We start from the raw sequence: 22,082 nt of genomic DNA, 5'->3' as shown, positions 1-22,082 counted from the left end.
CAGCTTTCTGATGAGGGGGAAAGACAAACTCACCCAGTACTGCAGAGGCTTACACTAAAAGCTGAGCAGCTGTAGCCTCCTCAAACTCTGCAAGACAATCAATCGTGTAGCATCTCTGCCTCTTCAACTGGACCCGGTGCCTTGTCCTCCAGATCCTTGCTACTGAGCTGAAACAACATCACCAGCAGCCAAGAGTTTAAGGCTCTTCTACAATACGATTCACCCTCTAGTGGCTAGCACAAGACCTGCTTGCCAGCCCACAAATTTGGGTAGCCTCTGGCCAGGTGGTTAAAGGCTGTCAAGATCTTGACAGCATTTTGCTCTTCTAACAGCTATGCTTTTCTGACAAGTCAATGCAATTAGAAGGTTAAGACGACATAAAAGCCAGTACATAAATACATGTTATAGGGTCAGCGTAGCACATTCTAAACAAAGGAGTTGCCATCCTGCAGTTGCTTACTGTGATGTAGGAGATTAAAGTACATGAAACAGAAGGCAAATTTTGGACAGTTTTTATTAACTTTACATATAAATTATATTCCTGTGTCACATGTGGTTGTAGAGTTGGATACATCCCATTCTGCCTTGAGTGAAGATGTTAATTCCTATGTAAACATGGCCAAGAAAAGGTGAAGTCTGTGGCTTCATAAATAGGTGAGACTGCAGCTTAAAAGAAACACATCTACTAGGCCATCCAAACCAAATAAAATGCTTTGGCTGCCTACACTGCTTCAGGTTTCCATAATTTCCCCCAGGAAAAGCCAGACAACACTGGCATCAGTGTAGTTTTGTCACGAGTAAGAGATTTGGATGAATCACATCCATCAGCACCAAAAGTCCCAGTGGATGAGGGGTGTTCTTCCAAGGGCTCTTGTCGACAATCCCCATTCTTCCTGCTTTGCATCACCCAGAGGCCTCAGAGCATGTAAACTATGTTGCTTCAGGAAGAAAACGGATCAGAAGACTTGTTCCAGCTGCTCTCAGGAATAGTCCACAAGGCAGTCCAAAATAAAGGCTCCCAAAACACACACCATGTAGCTGTCAGGTCCTCTCCAGCCCCACTCCTCCTGGCTGTGCTGGCACTCAGCACGAAGGTGGATCAGGTACTGTATCTCTCTGAGTGGATGCTCAGAACTGGTAACTCCTTAAGCAAATTAAGAGTTCACTTTTTTCAGCCTTGTGTGCACCGCTCTGGAGAATGATATTTACTGCAGGCCTTGATACAGAGCGAAGTGTTTAAGGCTTTCTGATTTTGTACCCAAAATAAGCACAAATGGAAAGTTCACAGATGTAAAATACATATTTTTTTTTTTTTATGTCTACTGACCTATTTTGGGGAACCAGTGAGATAGCTAGGATGTCAAACCTAAAACCACTGTGATTCCAAGTTACAAGTAAATCCAGCAGAATAGAGAAACCGTTATGCCCTTTGAAAACCCAAGGCTAAAGTGCTTTAGGAACTGGAAATCCATGGCATCATGTAGTGATGCTTTTCTTCATGAAGATCAAATTTTCTTTACTGTTCCTGTAAGACAATTGCGACCAGCAAGAAAAACACACCCCATATATACTTTTCATATGTCATTTTTAAGCTTCCTCTACAAGCAATACACTTCAAAATCATGTTCTGCTTAAGGGACTAAAATGAGATTTGTGGGGCTCAGACCTATGAAACCAGTCTGACACATTTTATATCCTATGTAGAAATTAAGCCACCAAGTTCTGTTTCTGATACTCACAACATTCCACCAAATCTTCTCAGGGAACATTTGAAGCACCAGGTTTCCTGATGTATACAAGTCTAGATCACACAACAGCTGCAGACCTTCTCTGGGCATCCAAATATTCCAGTACCTCCAGTGAGGCTCTAGAAAAATCTTGTTCTCTGTACTGGCAAGCTGCCAGATCACAGAATGCACAATCAAAATAATTTTGTTAACTGGATGGAGTGCTGCTCTGTTTGGCAGCACTTACAGCAAGTCCGCATTATCCAGAGGTATCCCCTGAACTGCCATCGACTATGTCAACTAACTTGTACTCCATCTGGACAACACTTTGATCCTGTAATCACTGTGGGCCTGTTTCCCCCAAATCTTCTGACTATGAGCGTGCCAAAAGCCTGCTGTTTGTCTTTTCTAGCCTGGCATAAGATTCTTGCCTGCCAGCTCCACATCTGGAACCCTTTGCAGAGTTCTTTCTCTTCAGACCATAAAGGGAAAAGAAAGCCATTGAGCAGCTCTTTTTCTAGTAACTAAGACCACAGCACTTGCTGTTGTCAGGATCAGCATCCACATGAAGCATTGGGAGGAGTCTGCAGGCACTCCAAGGAAAGCATCCTCACCAGGAACAGGCATTCAGCTGCTGGGGTGTAGAAGGCATTTGAGATGTACCTGGCAGATGGAAATGGGCTCCTGAAAACATGAAGTCAGAGATAACATGAAGTTTGTGTGGTTGAGATCAAATGAGTTAGCTATGGTCTGGCAATGAGACACAGGCAATTCTTACTTCCTGACAGAAGAGATCTTTACATACGATTACAGGGCGAGAGATTCTGCCCTGCTCTGAAGCAGAACGGTATTTCCACCGTAACACAAAAGCTGGGTTTTTTTTCAGGATGCAGTGAAGATGCACCATATAAAATCATAAAGACCTCGGAACACCATTCACAAGAACAAGCAGTTTGAGAGGGTTTTTTTCTGGCAACGGTCATACTGAGATTGTTACAATCCTCCACCCTGCACAAAACGCCAAGGACTTTTATTCAGAACAATACAATCTGGAAAGTCAAAAAAATTAATTCAGCCAAATACTCTGATATGAAAACAGACCAGAATGAACATAAAGTGGTTTTTGGCCTTAAATCCAGCAGTCACTCACAGCAAACGCCATGGAAGGCTGTTTATGTGAAAAGTCGAGTAGACACATACACTTTTTCAAAGAAGGTGGACAGAAGCTGGTGTTTTCCACTGATTCCTTTTTCAGGACAACACAGCAAGGAAAACTTCTCTATTCACTTAAGTAACAGTCTGACGTGATATCAGGAACCAGAACTTCTCTAAGCCATCTTCTGTGCTTCATTAGAGTACGTTCCATGGAATGACGCGGGAAAAAGCTCAAGAAGAATTCAGAAGCGCAGCAGCGTTGGAGTCAGGGGCTGGATTTTAGCTGGTCTACAGATAGATGGGGCCTTGGGAGCACACAGCAAATGGGCAGGCCACGTTTTAGTTATAAATTGTCTTGGATGATGGTAAATGACTGTTTGGGCTCAAACACTTTGCCTGGGTGTAAAACTAAGGGCCAAGACATTTGGTCACAGAGAAAAAAAAGTCAGTATATTGCATACAGACCAAAGCAGTTGTCCCTTTGACAGACTACTTCCTGAACAAACAGCTGTGACGTGGACCAAGTCTGTTCCTGTCTGGATGTAGGCCAAACTGATTTCAAGTCCTAGACTACTCTGAGCTTGCTGGCCCTTGGAACATGACCATAGGCTAAGCCAGCAGCTGTTTAGAGGGTAACCACAGAGCAGAGGGTGTCAGAGGAATAGCCGTACACAGCCCACAGAACATCACCCTCTGCAGCTTTCAGATGCCTGTTTTGGAGTTGATCCAGTTTCGATAGTAAGTCACTCGCGTGTACACTCCAGGTTTATTTGGCTTGCCACATTCATCTCCCCAGCTCACTATTCCCACAAGGTACCAGATTCCCCTGGAGTTCGCATGCACCAGGGGCCCACCGGAGTCACCCTAAAGAGAAAAACGTCAACAGGCAGGAACAAAGTAAACAGCATCCACCTCGCTAATGCGGCAAGCCTCAAATTGTTCTGTCATGGCCAACAGATACTTGTGTCCAGACCACAGCTATAATTCAACCTCCACGCGGTTTACTGACGAGACAGAGGCTGGAGGCCTAATTCAGTCTCTCCCACTCCACGTCTGTATTCTCACATGTGCATTAAATACAAAGCCCAAGTCCCTAAGTGCTCACTTTAACCCATGAGCTCTGGAGCTCTTCATTTACATCTGTCAAGACAATGAACCCCATGAACTTAAATAAGGATTCCCCCAAGTACTGTATTTCTAGGAAACATCCCCTCCTACCCCACCTATTTCCTTTTTACTATTACCTATGAAGAGACTTACCTGGCAGGCATCCACCTGCCCCTCCAAGTATCCAGCACACAGCATTCCAGGTGTTATCGCTCCAGCGTACACTTGTCTTCTATTACAAATCGCAGTGCTTATAATTTTCACTTCCGCTTGTCGAAGCTGGTTCACACTATATCCTAGAAGGAGAAGTGGCATTGGAATTTGCAAACAGGGTACTCACCCTAAACCGCTCAGGGATTAGGAGCGGCCACATTTTCCTACAGCTTTTCTGCCATTACAGGCAGTGAAGGGAGCTGCCCAGACAATGTCTCAGGAAGATGACAGTATTTTCCCCCCCTGGGGTCCTTCGCTTCTTCCCAAACATAAGCCTTCTCCATCCTTCATCCTCATCAGATGCTCTTTGTAGTGACAGGACAAGGGGTAACAGGTTTAAATTGAAAGTGGGGAGGTTTAGATTAGATATCAGGAAGTTCTTCATGGAGAGAGTGGGGAGGCACTGGGACGGGTTGCCCAGAGAAGCTGTGGATGCCCCATCCCTGGAAGTGTCCAAGGCCAGGCTGGATGAGGCTTGGAACAGCCTGGTCTAGTGGAAGGTATCCCTGCCCATGGCAGGGGGGTTGGGACTAGATGGTCTTTAAGGTCCCTTCCAACCCAAACCATTCTGTGATGCTATGATTCTTTATCGTAGTGAGCAAAGGAATTTTTGCACGTTCAACAGCAGGCTACAAGACACATCCTTGATATCATTGCAAAGACATTTGGTTAACTGAAATGTAGCTTTGGACAATCACTACAGACCCCAAAAGTCCACCATGACAACCTATATAGCTCAAGGGCTCTCATAAGCAGATTTATAGTCCTGTGTGCTGGTTTTAGTCAGGACAGAGTTAATTTTCTTCGCAATAGCTAGTATGAGGCTGGTTTGGATTTGCCCTGAGAAGAGTACTGATTACACTGATGTTTTTTAGCTGGTGCTGGGCAGTGCTTGCACCAATTCAAGGACTTTTCCAGCTTCTGATACTGCAGCTGTGTTGCCAGCTTTCTCGTTACAAGCAGAGGGGGCCGGGGGGGTGCACACCCAGTTCAGACAGCTAATCCAAACTGACTAAAGGAGTATGTCATTCCACAGCATGTCATGTGCAGTGTGCAAGCTGGTAGTGGGCTGGGCAGGGGGGCATATTTTGTTTGCAGTGTGTTTGTTGGTGAGTCAGTTGGCTTTCTCTGTTGCCCTCTGGGGCTCTGCTGCCATCTCCCTCGGGCTTTGGCTCTCAGACTCTCACTACTTAGGACCTGGCTGTGTATTGGTTGGCAGGTGGTGAGCAATTGTATCATATATTTTAGTTCCTACTCTTTTAATTACTTATTAGTACTAATTTTGTTCATATTGTTAGTATCACTTTTATTCCTTTATGTTCAATTATTGAATAATTCTTATCTCAATCCACGAGCTTCCTTGTCTTTTCCTGCGATTCTCTTCCTCCTCTGGAGGAGGGGAGAAGTGAGTGAGTGGCTGTGTGGTACCTTATTTCTAGCCCAGGATAAACCATGACATCCCCATCATCTCTAACCTCACTGTCATGGACTCATTTGAATGAGGCTTACTCAAGGCACTGGATGAAGTGAAGCCTGATTCATGACCAAAGAGAGGGTTACTGATGAAAACTGTCATGATACCTCTATGACAAAGCTGAATGACAAAAGAACTGATGTCATAGCTAAATGCAGAGGGATAGGAGAACAGAATGTATTCTACTAGTAAACTACATGCAGCAACTAAAAAAAGCTGCTCTTACTCCTGCAAGGCTAACCTGTTATTTCTTTCCCCCATATTCAAATCCACTGAACAAGCCAGAAATAAAAGCAGCAAACTAAGTCCACAAGTGTATCAGTAGCACACGCACCTATCAAACACCAAATCTAAGGAACCCAAAACAAACCAAAAAACCTCATAAAAGTAAGAGCAGTCTCCTCAGATATGTGTGTGGCAGGGCACAGGGAGGCAAGAGACACTCACCATCGTTCTCCAAAGCTCCCCAGCCAGTGACAAAACAGGTGGTGTTCTCTGGGAAAACATGAGATGTTTCAGGAAGACAGACGCTGTGCACATCACTCGTGAACTCAATAGGAGAGGCAAGTTCCACAACAGCCACGTCGTATTCATGATCAAGGACAAACGCGCTGTATCTTTCATGAATGATAATTCTTCGGATAAATTTTTTCTGTTTTGGAGGTCTTAGCAGAATTCCAAAGCTGGCAGTCCACCTCCGAGGATCCCTTCCTCTGTAAGGTATTTGAGGTTATGTCACAGCCACACAAAACAAGATCCCCGAAGCAGCTTAGCTCTCCATTTAAGCATCAAAATGAAATGTGGCCAGGTTTGCCTAACAGAGAAGAGTCAAGCTTCATTATCTTTCAGCACATACAGACGTTTGCAGGCCACAAAAAGTCAGAGCACTCGAGTCCTAAGGCCTGCAGGAGCAGAAAGGTGCTGACGACTTACCCTCTAAAGCAGTGTGCTGCAGTCACTAGCCACGTATTACTGATCACTGATGCACCACAGCGATGGGTCCCATCAAGCTGAATACTAGCCTGCCACGGCCATTCCCCATCCCGCGCACGCTGCCCGCCAATTATTCTCTCCACTCCTGTGAAGGAGAATGTCTGTCTTCGTATTCCACAGCCTGTCAAAGAAAAGGAAGCTCCACTTTTGCTGATGGAGGGAAATCAGAGTGTTGCTTTGGGAACAGCCCACGTGGCTGCAGGCACAGGTGCAACAGGGCAGGGGAGGCAAGAGACAGCCTTCACCTAGAGCAGTGCCTCCACTAGCATGGAAACCAAGTGTCATGGTCACAAGTGTCTCAGGATAAATGTAGGGTAAACAAGGAAGTTTGGCAGAAGAGTAACTACACTTTTTCAGTTTTCAGACACACAAGCCCGTATGTACTCCCATGGGAGCTTAAGGCTATATCACAATCCCAGAATGGTTTGAGTAGGAAGGGACCTTAGAGCCCATCTAGTTCCAACCCCCCTGCCATGGGGCAGGGACACCTTCCACTAGACCAGGTTGCTCCAAGCCTCATCCAGCCTGGCCTTGGACGCTTCCAGGGATGGGACATCCACAGCTTCTCTGGGCAGCCTCTCACACTGCCTCCCCACCCTCTCCAGGAAGAATTCCTTCCCGAAAGCCAACCTAAATCTACCCTCTTTCAATTTAAACCCATTACCCCTTGTCCTGTCACTACAAGTCCTTGTAAAAAAGCCCCCTCTCAGCTTCCTTGTAGCCCCTTCAGGCACTGGAAGGTGCTATAATGTTTCCCCAGAGCCTTCTCTTCTCCAGGCTGAACAAGCCCAACTCTCCCAGCCTGTCCCCATAGCAGAGGTGCTCTAGCCCTCTGAGCATCTTCATGGCCTCCTCTGAGACACAGTTTATTTTCCCCAGTTGTAATTCTACCTCGTTTAAAAAAATATTGCCTGTACAAGCCTTGCTTTGTTTGATATTTGACCAGAGCTGTACAGAGGGAAGGTAACATCTGTAGCCATTAGTGTATCTGTGCATACAGGTACACACAGATTCTCAGGCACTAAGACATGCACTGATAATGTAAATGCTTAGGTTAATTCATTTCACAATAACAGCATATAAACATGTAATTTCACAGTAACAGCATGTAAATTTAATCTAAAGACTAAGCTTCGTACTATATGAAAAAAAAAGAACATCCTTGACGTCTTAAAAATTGAGTATGAAAATACTGAGGAAACCCCAGATGAAACAAGCACCACACCAGGGCAGCACTAAACTTGAATTCACACATCATCACCCAAATATGCACTTCACAACATATACATGAACTCAGTGCAGGCAACCTTCCCATTATTTGTAGCATCCCAAGTGTATAGCAAAAGCAAGGCCAACACAGGCAGTATAGCTTTAAGTGTCACAGAATTGCTGAAAAATTTGGAAAAAAATGCTGAATTTGCAAGAAGAAAAAAAAAAAACAAACCACCAAACCACAAAGCCCGACAAAACACCCACCCACAAACAAGGAAATAAAGGATTTTATCAGGTCACCTCCAGGTCAGCCTTGACAACAGCAATGAAAAATAAATAGTGTCCTCTTCCTGCACCAGTTTACTTATAGCCACCCTGTCCAACGGCAGAGTCATGTATTATTTGGCTGAAAAAAGTTAGACCCAAACCAGTTAAGGCTCCAAGACCATGCAGAGGCCTGATGTAATCTCCTGGGAGGAGACTTATGCTGTCTCCCTGTTTCCAGAGGAGCTTTAAGACCTCACGGAGGAGCACAGAACAGGAGAGGGACTGAGAACCTGCCCCTCTCCAGGGCTGTGCTTCTGCCCTCTTCTCGCTGTAGACAGCTCTTCTCCCACTCCCACCCTCCGGCCTTTCCCTGTATAGTGCAAGGTTTAGCTGGAATCTGACAGACAGTTATTGCCAAACCTTTCTGCTGGGAGGAGGGAAAATGTTTTTGAATGGATTTCAGCATGAATCTTGGTGCACAGCAGTCACAGTCCTCGTGCAAAGCTCACTAACAGCAGCTCGTCCACATGCCCCTACTTCCCATAACCAGCATTACAGCAAGTGCTTCCCAACACCAGGTCAGAAAGGCTGATCTGCAAACACTACAGAGCCAACCTGACTGCAAGAAAAAGAGCTGAAATCTTCCCTGGCTCATGCACTGTCCTCTGCTCTACTATCTTTAACGAGTTATTTTTTCCATCTTGCATCTTGTAAACACAGACCCTATAGCACTACGTCCCCAGGCCTGTTGTATAAAGTATTTGTACTTACAGTTGTTTAAGAGGTTATCTCCCTTTTCCTTATTCAACTCTGAAATGAAAAGCAAACACCACAGTGAGTATCTCTCATGCTGCTACGTGATCTGGCACAGATCCCCTCCCCATACTCAGCAAACACAGACTAAATGGCTTGCATTGCTGTGAGGAGCAACAGCATAGTAAAAGGATTAATTTGCTCTGTTGGAGAAGTTCAGTTAAGCCTCTGGGCCTCACTGAAAGCACCAGGCCAAAGGATACATCTTTCCTGCCTTAGCTCAGCGCTAAGAGAAGCAGCAGATGACTGCAAATGGGTCCAGGTGACATCTACATGTGCACGATACGAACGTTCGCTTGCCTTTGTTCAGGTTCAGTATGGCAAGGTGGTAAAGCAGCCGTGACAAATTCTCAGTGCTTGGACTGAGGTAAACTGCAACATCACTGATTTTTTTCTAATGAAAAATCCTCTGCCAGGTTCTGATGGCAACCAGGGACAGTTCAGGGAGAGCATTACTGCCCAGGGAACCTCAGGGAGTTGTTAGGAACACTCGCTACTGCAACCTGTCAAGTAAGCAAAGGAAATGGCAGGGGGTGGAGGAGGGAACCATCTCAGCCCTGCTTTTTTAATAGCTTGAGAACTCTGCATTGCAGTACCTGGTCATACAGATTCCAACTGTATGCCTTAATCTGTGAACCCATGGTCACAGAGTTGGGCCTTTTTCCATGAAGTGGGGGCCCCTATCTCATTCAACAGAGCTACGTCACACAGGCAGCCTCTGATGCACAGAGGAGTGCTCACATTCATAAATCAGTGTGGGGATGCTTTAGTTCTTTTCATGCTACTTCTTCCAAGTTCCCAAGCTGTCAGCCCTAACACGATTTTGAGAAGACAAAAGAAGAAATCAAGAATAGCCTGTATTTGCACACTAAAGGGAAACTCCTTACACTAAGAACAACAAAGTATGAGGAACAAATTCCAACCTAAACACCCAAACCTAAGGCACTTGCCTGTGAGTTTAAGTGTAGACTGGTCAACATTCAAGAACGTGGAGCTTATTTTCAGCCTTCTGCGTAATACACCGTTGATGTGACTCCAGCTCATTTCCTTACTGTCAGCCGAGGCGAATTTAAATACCAGGACAACAGATGCAAGCACCCCACCAGGATCTGGGCTGCAAATCAACACAAACAAAGTGGTGTCATTCTCTCTTTGCCCACTAATCCTCTTTGTTCTGTTTTGCACCATCTGCCTTCTTTATAGGAGAACAGGTCTGGTCTGTACAGATGTATGGAACCAATAGCATAGCTGTACAAGAGTAAAGGGAGATGATGATAGGTCATCAGGCAGCAAAAGACTTGGTTCACACTGTAACAATGATCAGAGGGAATCTGGGAACTGTTATAAGCAATACAGCTGAGAAGAGAGAAGGGATCACTCCCTTGGGCCTACACACAGCTCATGGGACAGATGGCAGTAGGAACAATACAGCAAGTCAAAACCCTTAACAGATACCCAGCCGGCCATTCCTAACTGCTGTTCAGGAGACCCATTTCAGAGTCACAGAAGTAAAAAAGGTCCTTTGGTCTTTCTTTTCATCTCAGTCCCTTGTCTGTTTCTTTGTCAATTAGCACCATGGTATCTAGAGACAAAAATCTCAATAGGTTGTGTTATCACAGCAGACACCACTTACTGTCAGTATAAAACACTGGGCCAAATATTTTAGAATCATAGAATGGTTTGGGTTGGAAGGGACCTTAAAGACCATCTAGTTCCAACACCCCTGCCAGGGGCAGGGACACCTTCCACTAGACCAGGTTGCTCCAAGCCTCATCCAGCCTGGCCTTGGACACTCCCAGGGATGGGGCATCCACAGCTTCTCTGGGCAACCTGTCCCACTGTCTCCCCACCCTCTCTGGGAAGAATTCCTTCCTGATGTCCAATCTAAATCTCCCCACTTTCAATTTAATCCCATTACCCCTTGTCCTGTCACTACAGGCCCTTGTAAAAAGTCCCCTCCAGCTTCCTTGTAGCCCCTTCAGGCACTGGAAGGGGCAGTAAGGGCTCCCCGGTGCCTTCTCTTCTCCAGGCTGAACAAGCCCAACTCTCCCAGCCTGTCCCCATAGCAGAGGTGCTCCAGCCCTCAGAGCATCTTCGTGGGCTCCTCTGGACTCACTCCAACCGGTCTATGTCCTTCTGATGTTGAGGGCTCCACAGCTGGATGCAGCACTCCAGGTGGGGTCTCAGACTAACTAAGACCCAGGTGGGGTCTTAGGCTAACACTCTAATGGAAAACCAGCTGGAGCCTAGAGAGAAGGACAGCCAGCAGAGCCGTAGCTAAGCTGTGCCGTGCCCAGCTGCACAGCAAGGCATCTGCAGTGAAAACGAGCTTGGAAAAGAGACACTTTGGTCAACCTAAAAGGTGTAAAGAGGTTCCTTGAAGCCTAGCTCTCAAGTTCTGCAGTTTCAGTTGATACACATCTTGTGGAAGAAACCAGCAGCAGAAAACAATGTAGAACAGTTTAAGGAAATGATTCATTCCATCTAGAAACAGGTGAAGGCAAGAAAGCACAGAAGTACTGTGAAGGGCATTTGTAGGAAGCCTGACATTCTTTGCTGTCTAGGTAAAAACATTCCACAGCAGAACTGAGCCTTACAGAAATACAACTCCAAACCGAAGTAACGTGAAGGAGAGGGAAGCCATGGATCTCATCACCGAAAGCGATACATAATTACTGCAGAGAGGGGAAAGGCTTAACAGCTCTCACACAGGACCTTTATATCTGTATACTTTGCTTCCTTCCCTCAACTCTGTATCGAGGCCTCTCACCAGAATCATTTATTCCTTCAGAGATTTTCAGAGAGGGAGAACAGTCACCCCCTACTGCGTACCATGCAGAGGGGCAAACACCAGTCTGAGCTTCCACAGGGAGCATGTAGCGGAATAAAGAGCTGGCTCCACATCTCTCAAGCCTTTCTGTATTAGTGAAGACGAGGATCCCCTAGTAATTCAGTTATGGCATCACAGCCACAAAAACGACTGGTGTTCAGGTAATCCATCTGCAGAAGTATAAGGCCAAATTTCTCTTCCTTGCTGACCTCTGAAGGTAACTGAGCCCTCAGTGTTGTGAGCACCAAAGGAGAGCGACAACCAGCCAAGACTTAATCATCCTGCTGGTGTAATCCAAGCATACAGAACCAGGCACGCTCCATATGGTCAGGGGGTAGGAAGAAAGGATATTTATCACATCCCTGCTTATTCCCGGCCTTCACATTACTTACCTTAGACTGACAACATGAGACCGGATGTACCTTTTACTTAGAAAGGATTCCTTGAATACTGCAGATATCTGTTAAAGGAAGAGAGTGTGTTAAAATATGCCTGTAATATGTACATGCTCTCGAGGTAACAGTCTTGTGAGCCTCCAAAACATGAGAAAATGCCTTCAGATCTCCACCTCTACACCAAAGCTACCGCTAAGTTTCCATCAGAGTATACAGAACCAAAACAAACAGCTGAGTCTGCCGGTTCTGCTGTCCCTTCTGCTCTGTGGGTGCCTGCTCCACCCCAGGGCTGCTGGAACAGACAGCACCTGTGCTTACCATCTGCTTGCATGCAGTCAGCAACGCATCTTTAACCCACCACCGCAAGGTTTGAAAGGTAAGGACAGCCACATAAGGATGAGGCACAATCACCTCTGACTCTTTATTTCCAATTACACAATCTCAGGACTCTTCATTGTAGGTCAGGCAGAAAGAGAAAGGTCTTAGCTTACCATGGTTTCAATTTCTTGGCTCAGGTGCCTGAACTCCTCTGTGGTTTGCCTTTCGTACTGAGGGTTGTACTTGACATTGGTAATTAGGAAAGACGCATTGTAATACCGGTCCTGATCTACAGAGGAGAAGAAAAGGAAAGACAATTGATCTCCTTCAGTACAATTCGATGTGCACAGCACCTCACAGCTCGTGGCACACATAAGGCTCCCCAGCTCCAGCTGTGACCCTGACAGATGATCTTGTTGCTGCATGGACCAGCCAGGGGTTCATTTCTACTTTGACAACCATCCCAAGTAGCTACAACTTACACCCACTACAACATTTCTCCAGGGACCATCTCCTCATTAGCCTGAGGTGAGCACAGCATGAGACACCAGCCCACACATGTCCCTTCTGACTCAGCAGACGCTCACTCCTCCCTAGCTGCACTTGGCATGCCCCTGCCCCTCTGAGAGGCAGGTGGCCCCAGAGCTGTCTGCATGCATTCAGTGGTCAGGTTAAGTTTCAATTCTGGCTCTTGGGTGAGTGGCAAAGAAGGGCCCTATAATGCAGTTAGGAAAAAAGTGTGTCCTAAGCCACGGCCTTGTTAACTCTTGGTGAGCTGTGACACCAACACAATTACTTCCACCCCAGCAGGAAGGCATTTCAAACCCCCTCACACTGGTATCTCAGAGACTGGGAATGCAATGGCTTGGCTTCATTCATCTGCTACGGAAGCTGGGCCCTTGGCAACCAGGACTGACTCCTGGGCTCCAAAAAGCCTAAACCTCTGCCTTTTCCCTTTCTGGAATATCCTCAACTAGAGGATCTAGAGGCGCCAGGTTTAGTTTCTGCAAAATCCCTGTTCAAGACCAAGCTTACTGTGTTATAACCTGAGTACAGGGCACACCCCTGGCTTACACAGAAGCCTGCTAGCCTTTGCTTACCCACAGATACCCGTGCAGGCACCAGGGCAAGACAAGGAACAAAAAGAGGGACAAAACTTAAATCCCTGCTTCAAGTAAATGTTATTTTAAGTATTCTTGCAGGCTTTCTAATCACTTCAGACCTTCAACAGGGTCTAGTACGTTTTCCCCTGAGGATTCTATACCAGGGTGAATTATATTCCTAAATCATCAGGTAAGACCACAGAAACAAGTGAAACACAACAGATTACTGAACACTTGTGACCAAGAGTGGCAAACTTACCATGGCACAAAAAAAATGTAATCAAGCCAATGATGAGGGTTAAGCCTAGTATCACCGACACAACGATGACTGCTATCTTCCATGGCTCCATACGCTTTGTCGCTCTGTCCATCTGGATCACTCCCTGTATTGAAGAAAACAACGTAGAGAAATTCAACTCTAATACAATGACAACAGCACATCGTGAACCAGATCTGGTTCAGCTTAGCTCAGCTGACAAACCTCACAGAATGAGGTAGGCTGGGAAGAACCTCTGGACCCCAGGGGTCTGACCTGCTCAAACCAGGTCCCAATCCAGCGGGTTGTTCCAGGCTTTGTCCAGTCAAGATTTTAGTATCTCCAAGGTCAGAGACTCCCCCAGTCTCTCAGGAGTCCTGGTCCAGTCTCTGACTACCCTCATGGCAAAAGCTTTTTCTTTATATTTAGAATTTCCTGTGTTCTAACTTGCCTTCATTGCCTCATGCACCCCTGAGAAAAGCCTGGAGTTGTGCAGGTATTGCTAGTAGAGACAATTTCCCATCAAGAAATACTACACGGATTTCAAATGCAGCCGAGTGCCCACACAGATGCTTCAACTGATCGTAAATGTAACAATTCATGACTGATGAAATAACTTCTGCACCAAAGATACTCAAGGCTACGAGATGCCATATAGCATAGAGCTTTGAGTTATTTTTAGTTGGTATGAGTAGTAACATTTACTGATCCCCTACAGGGTTTGGGTTTTATTGCACCAAAACCACACGTTGTAAGAGATCGCATCCTGTCTCCTGTCAGAGGGGAGAGAAATAGCTACTCGTGTGTAAACATGATATAGCAACAAGACCCAGACTTAGTGACTCGCTGAAAGCCAACAGCAGACCTGTAAGAGGGTTGGGAACTTGACTCACATATGGACAAAGGCACATAAGCCTTTCTCTTCCACTTACATCCTCCCGTGCAGCATTAAGCAAGAGAACATTAGGAAAACCACGTTTTTGCGCATGTCCTCAGTAGCTTTGTTGTAGGATGATGCAAAGCCTTAAGCACAATTATTTCAGATCCCCAGTAATTCCACAGCACACTATGTAGTAATTGTTGTCATGCCACTCACCGAGTCTCTACACGGTCGGCATTAGTACAGGGTATCAGAAAAACACATGTGGGATAATCTCCCAAAAGTGCCTGGAGTGACAAACGGCAGCACTCAGCTCTGAGGAGGAGGGACTCAGCTGGCTAGTCACCATGCTGTCTTACACCCACTGACTGTATTGCTGTGGATTGGACATACTAAACGCAGTTTTCCTCTTTTCAGGCCTATGGCACAGTCATTTCTGAGCAACATCCAAGAAAATAGGGGCAGGAAGGGGCAGAAAGGCAGGCAGAGAGAGTAAGTCTTTGTGTGTTTTCTGAGTACACAATGGCAAAGGATAAATCACAGTGAAAACACAGCAGGATACCACCAGAGGTTCCATCACAGGAAATGAGCTGAGGGTGCAGGTGAGCAGTGAACTGATGCCCAAATAAATGTAAACACAGCAAAAGACACTGAAGTGATGGGAAAGCAGGATGGGGTTATACGCTCTGCCCTGAGGGCAAGAAAGCTGAGCAGAGCTACAAGGAGGAGATAGGAAGAAAGACAAACCAAGAAAAAAGAAACGACAGAGCACAGAAGTAGCTGAGAGGTCTGAGCACAGTGAGAGTGTGCTCAGCCGGTGACAGGGAAGTTGGAAACAGCTCAGATTTTAATCTCCTCACATAAAAGCTTGTTTTTGGCTAGTGAGAGTGCTGGCAGACATCCCAGTCCATTGCTTAAGAAAGGAAGCAGGCAAGTTTTTACCCAAACAGGTGGCATACTGGAAAGAAAAAGTTAAACAGGGTAGATTCAGCCAGCAGTACAAGTACAGGGTGTCACAAGCAGCACCAAAATACATAGGACAGGTGAGCAAGATCAAGCCTTACACTGCAGAGTGACATGCTACAGAGCAGCCTAGTACCCCTCCTTCTGCTGTGTCTGCTTTTTCCAGGCAGGGTTACGTTTTGGCAATGAACAATCCAAGTTTTCCCCAAATCCAGCTGTCTCCCCACCAGACTGGCTCAGTTCCCTGATGGCAAAGTTCTGCAAAACAGACTGTGGGGCAGCTGATAGAAGTCTGGCTGGCCAAGGTTACTTCCTTTGGAAACTGAAAGTTGCAGTAAGCACATAACTACCACACACTAGAGCTCAACTGGTTCCACAGATGCCCTGACTTCTCACCATCCAGACCTTCACTGCGTATCCATTAGCCCTGAGGGTTCAACAGATGCAGAGATTCACATAAAAACCCAAGAGTAGTAGGACTGTCCTGCCTCAGTTTCTGTGACGTGCTGCAGCCTCGCACAGAGCATTTCCATCCTCTGCTCATGGTCTTTCACAGTCCCAGCTCATGGAATTGTAGCATAGTTCATGGGAAGCCACTTGCTGCTCTTGAGGGCAAGCTCCTTGACTAACCAGAACAGCCCACTATGGCCTCTGCCCATCCTTAGCTAGCCACCTCTCATGTTTTAAAGATTCTGCTTTAGCATCTGACTCTGCCCTCCTCACTGAAGAGCTCCTGCTCTCCAGCCTGAGCCCCCCCATCAGCCTTGATCAGATGGGTTACTTGTGCTTCAGCTATCCCAGCTCAGTGTGCTTCCCCTGGAACAGCAATCGGAGCAACATCCCTCCACTGCTCGACACAGAGAACACGTGGCACAGCCCTGATGGCGTATGGCTGACTCTGCAGATACTGAGGCAGCAGTACTCCTGTTTCATAACCATCGGCTTTCTTGAAATGTAGACAGACAGATTTCCTCAAGACGTGGCCTCATGCCTAAAGCTTAAGACTCACACTTGAGAAACAAGCGTCTCGGCTGCCTGTGGGACTCATGCTCCAACAGGCAGCACTGTCCTCCATTTCCATCTGCCTCTATTCCCTTTCCGTGCAAACACCAGCTACGTCAACAAACACCGGCAGCACAGATTCCCTTCTCCAAGACTTCAGAACTGCTTGCCTTCCACAGGTCACAGACTTGCAAGGGGAAACATCCCTTAGGAACTGCTGCAGTGCTGGGGGACATGGAAACATGGGAGATGAGGAATAAAACCTCCTCCACTTCTGATAGTAACTGAACTTTAGTTTAAAACAAACAAGCAAAACCCCACACTTGCCTAAAGGAAGCACTTATTTCTACATTCATTTAGGTAATTATTTTGTATCTAGCATATACAAATTAAAGTGGAAATATCTCTTCAAACCCCAAACAGTTTCCTCTCTTTAGCAGGATGCTCTCGATTTCCATTTTGCTAAGATAAAGTACCAGAACAGGAAAAAAAACCCTTTTGAGCAATGGAAGCACCAAGTCTCATCTCCTCCCAGAGCACATATCCTTCAACTCTGATGCTTGTGTGCAGGACCTAGTTCAGCAGCCCACCCTCCTGTGCAGAAGGGAAAGTAAGATTACTTTTGAACCTGCCTCTGCTGAGAGCTCCCAGGATGTCTAGCGGAAGACCGCTGCCGTTCAGGTGATGCCCACTCAATGCATTTGGTCATCAATCCCACACGTGACACCCCTGACTAGCTCCTTCGCCTCCCTCACCTTTTTGCCATCATGCCATGGAGGGCAGGATTGTCATGTTCTACCAGAATAACCACCTCACAGGGATTCCTGTGCCTGGGACGTCCACCTCTGTAGTTAAATAGTTCGGTGACAGGCGGATCCCCCTGTTTAGGAATCAGACTTCTGCACGGTTGTCTTTGCGCTCTAGTAACCAAGAGCGCTGCTCCACCCAGCAGCACTCACTGGCCAGGGAAGCTGTGATCCTCTGTGGCGCTGATGAACGCAGAGGCAGAGATGATCTCATCGCCTTCAACCATAGCTGCATCCTTCCTTTCTTTGTGCCAAAGCAGCACTGCTTAGTAGACAGGCACTGGGGTTGGAACTAGATGATCTTTAGGGTTCCTTCCAACCGAAACCATCCTATGATTCTCCTCGGAAGTCCCCCCAACACCTTCCAGAGTCAGGAGTTTTGTACAGTCTCACATTTCTTGCTCCCTTACGCCACACACTGGTTTTTATTTTTGCTGTCCAAACTCCAATAAACTGTGAATTAACTCTCAGGGGGGCAGACAGGAATTCAGGTGTCAACAATGCCCTCATCCTCCAGGATGGATGAGGATAATTTTCACTCCTCAACAGCAAGCCTTAAGAGCTCAGAAGCAAGACTCCGTCATGAGACCTAAGGCAGAGTCCTCTCTGCTCTGAAAACCACCTCCTGACGGTCCCTGTGTGGCAGCTTTCAGTCTGCAATGTATCATTTCAAACCCAGGGTCTTTTTGTTCAGCACAGAACTACCCACCTTGGCAATACTATGCATGACCATAGTCTTGGAGGATTCAAACCTCCTCCAGCAACCCCTGTTCTCATTTAAAACACGTTTCGTTCCCAAGGAGCCCAAGACAATCCATGGAGACGGCACCACCTGACAAATTCAAATCACAGTTCATTTGGGTCTGGAAATGCAAACTATTGTTTCCTAGTTTACACACCTTGGCTCTGAGCCAAAGAATGTGTTTTGATCAGTAAAAAGCTATTCCATACTGGGGAAAACACAATCATCCAAATGAACTATTTTGCAAATAGCTATGTTTGTGTAGAATTAGGTTCCTTTAACCACTGTAAAGTTGTGTTTAGGGAGAGCTCTATTAAATCAAGCCTTGGTAAAGAATATCGTCCTAAGTGAAACACAGCAAGAAATAAAGCCACATTAATAGTTATTGGCACATTAGAAAGAAGAGTTGTATTGAAATTTTATGGAGCTAAAGTTGTCTGGCCCTCGTTATGAAACCAAGGAGAAAAAATACCCCCAAGGTCCCTTCCAACCTAAACAATTCTATAATTCTGTGAAAAGATATAGGATTTCAGGTTGGATTTCTGATCAACCCCAAATGGATCATTACTTTCCAATTGGAACATTTATCCAAGAGCAAGACAAGCACAATACACAGGTGCCAAGCTACTTTTCCTGTCTCATCCCGTACCGAACTCCCTCAAATGTTGCTATGTTCATTCCCAAAGCAAGTGATGAAGGTTCAGCTCCCACCTCTGCCTGGCAGCATTTCATTCACTAAACTGAGCTTATCCATCTCTCCCGGCTGTGTGTTATCAAAAGCTTCAGCAAGAACAATACTGGAAGACTGATCAGAAAATGTCTGTTCAGGCAAGACAAGGAAGTGTAACTATCACCTGTGTCCTAAGAACAGGCCCTTGTCCCTGAGCTGCTGGATAAGCAGGGAACACCTACCCTGTCCTGTTCTACAGATCTGCCCTTGACATTCTTTGACTTCTTAAACTAAGCCCTCATTGCACCCCGACCTAGATTTGCTTTTAAATGAATTTAAGCTATGTTTTCTGGCACCAGCTGTTTGCTGAAGGTGTTTTGACATGCTCTGCATAGAAGACAACATGCAACTTTTTCTAGCTGATCTTACTGATCTGCTGCCTTACTATAATAAAGTTATTATTACATTTTTGTATTATTATACTCCTGCTCACCGATATTCCAGTACTCTCAGAAGGGCCAGTGGCAGAGCTCTGGTGAGTTTCTCCACATTTATAACCATGGTCTTTCCATTTGAAGATGGATTCAGGCACATCCCTACAGTTGCTCTTCCTAGAAATAGAACCTTTCATAAGGCAACCGAACAGATTAATCCGTTGGCCTGGTGAATCTGAAAATCCAGACTAGGTCCTAGCATCTATTAACCTCAGCAGGGTGGTTGGAAACGGCAGCAGCTGAAATAACACCTGGCTTAGTCCAGGAGTCTTGTAGTAAAAGCACAGGCCCACAAAGCAAGACTAATGGTACTCTCACTTTACTCCTAATGCTTCTCCTCCACTCTCATAGCACACGCAGGACACACACTTCTAAGAGAATGGGGCAACAACCTCTACTACTTTGGGCATCAACAGCCAGTGCCTGCTTAAGCACTGCAAAACCCTTGTTTGGGTGAGGTCAGCTACCTTCCAGCCTCATTCACTCCATGTTTGATGTCTCCCAAAGCGATTCTGATACAACTGAACACTTCCAAACATTGAAGGGATCTGCTGAAGGAAACAAAATGTGTGTGTTCTTCTGTGCGTCATGCTGAATCAGCTTGATCTCCCCACACCCTCGAACATCCCACAAAAACAGTAGGTGCTGCATGCCACCCCTCTGCAGTCAGATAAAGCATCACTAATGTATTTGCCACTTACTAATTGAGTTCCTCCCCTTAACCATCCAATTCTACCAAGGTCTTGCTGCATCCCCAGAGCACACTTCAGGTGGGCAAAGACAAACAGCTCCAAATACTGTTCTTGTCATCTGCATCAAGATTTGAGGGCAGCAATGGGATGTGTTAACTCAGAGCTTATCAGTATCTATATCCATGATGCCAAAATGCTGCTCATACAGGCTTCCCTGATTATTCGACCACCTTTGCAATCAGCACAAAGAGTTTGTTGTTCCTTACTCCCTCATCCATTTTGCATACAGCTTTTTGGAGGTTATGAGCTCTTGGGATATTGCTGGGATAGAGCTAGCCTCCTGTACTACTACAACACTGTGGGACATAACTGTAATGCTGACAACTAAAATATCCTTGATCAGTAACGCAATTGTCTACAGCTGACTGCCACAGCCAACATCTTGAGAAAGACTCCCACGTTCTGAAATAAGCTTTAGTAGAACTAGGAGGGCTACTCACTATATAAGGACTCTACAGTCTGCACAAACATGAGAGGCCATCCAGCATAAAGGAAATAAAGTACATGGCCACTGACTGCAATCAGTTTAGAATAAGGTTCTGTAACTTCTACATCATCTTTACATCTCAGATTTCCACTTCCAGCTGCATTGGTCATTTTTTTTCAGCAGTCCCAGAATAAGCAGATCTCTGCTTTTCAGCGTTTGCAAATAGCGCTGCCTGCCTCCCTTTGTTCCGCTTTGATGGGCTGAAATCCACTCCAGAAGCAAGACACCAAACAAGCAGTTAGTCTTTGTGGGTTTTCAGTTTGACTTTTCATTCCAAGGCAGGGTGGGTGAAATGGTCTGGTGCCAGATTTGGCGAGTTTCCGAGCTGATGCTGCACAGGTTAACACTTCAGTGGCTGCATACAAAGCCCATGAAGAGGAACAAGCACAAGAAGCTGCTTGTACCTACTTAACTCCACTCACCCTCTTGTACCATGCTATTAGCTCAGCAGTTGTGCCTGCAGAACATTCTAACCGCGCTAGCACAAACGGCAGATCGGAGCCAGGGCACAGCAAGACAATTCTTACCTGCTTCCCCGCCGCAACCTTCAGTGGCCATAGGCCACCTTGCTTTGTCACCATACTATGCTGTAAAGGAGCTGGGAATTCTCAGAAAACAAATACATTTTGGGTGAGAAAGGGTGAAATACCAGGATTAGTGATGCATGGAAGGCAGCTCAAATCAGAAGTAAGCTCAGAGGTAGTGCCATTCACCCACGCCCTGGGTCGAAGCTCAAAGTGCCCTATAAATCTACACATGATCTAGCCATGCTGCCCAAACTACCGAGGAGCAAGTCAGAAGGTGGTGGCACTCACCCCTGGGTACCACGGAGAGGTCAGCAAGCAGGTCTTCTCTCTGGTAGATGTACTTTCCTGAACACCACAAGGCACTGTGCAGCATCTCAGCATAGACTTGAGGCTTTATCTCCCGAATTAGGAAAGAAAGGAGTCATAGGCAAGTCAGAACAAACAAGTCCAGCAAGTCTCAGTGACAGAGGCTTACCCAGTAGCATGATTCCTCCCCTAAAACAATAACAATACACTTCTTTCATCACACCTTTCATCCAGGAATCCCGAAGCCTTTTCAGAGCATTAACTACACCCTGCAACACCCCAAATCAGAAGAGCCATGAAAATTTTGCAAGGACGCAGAGTTTATTTCCTTCTTTGGCATAATTAAAAACAAATCTGAAGTTATGGGCAGGACCAATGCAGAAAATTTGCATGTCCTAAAGAGAATGTGGAGTCCCAGGCCAGACACAGAGCTGAAATAAACTGATGTAGATTCAATGGCATCTGCTTCTTAACCTCCTTGAAACTGGTCATTTGGCCAGAGAAGGACTTGCCTCCATAACAACAGCTACATAGGAGCTCATCATTCTTGAACTCCTCAGGCATTAATTTTAATTGTGGTCACCTAGCCA

General features: G+C 46.0%; 1 protein-coding gene across 1 annotated transcript; it reads right to left on the bottom strand.

Moving 5' to 3' along the window:
• Positions 1 to 3,584: 3,584 nt before the first annotated feature.
• On the bottom strand, positions 3,585 to 21,567 carry LOC104513287 (transmembrane protease serine 11E-like). The gene is made up of 10 exons (XM_010156596.1): positions 21,471 to 21,567; positions 13,867 to 13,986; positions 12,678 to 12,793; positions 12,184 to 12,251; positions 9,912 to 10,075; positions 8,920 to 8,958; positions 6,610 to 6,790; positions 6,124 to 6,389; positions 4,143 to 4,285; positions 3,585 to 3,746 (listed from the first exon to the last, which is right to left on the bottom strand). Exons 1-10 carry the CDS (start codon positions 21,565 to 21,567, stop codon positions 3,585 to 3,587), a joined length of 1,356 nt encoding a protein of 451 aa, XP_010154898.1.
• Between the last annotated feature and the right edge of the window lie 515 nt (positions 21,568 to 22,082).

This window comes from Eurypyga helias, unplaced genomic scaffold (assembly GCF_000690775.1).
Source record: "Eurypyga helias isolate BGI_N326 unplaced genomic scaffold, ASM69077v1 scaffold12708, whole genome shotgun sequence".
NCBI lineage: Eukaryota > Metazoa > Chordata > Aves > Eurypygiformes > Eurypygidae > Eurypyga > Eurypyga helias.
The sequence above is the reverse complement of the archived record's forward strand: the minus strand, read 5'-3'. Positions and strand labels throughout refer to the sequence as shown.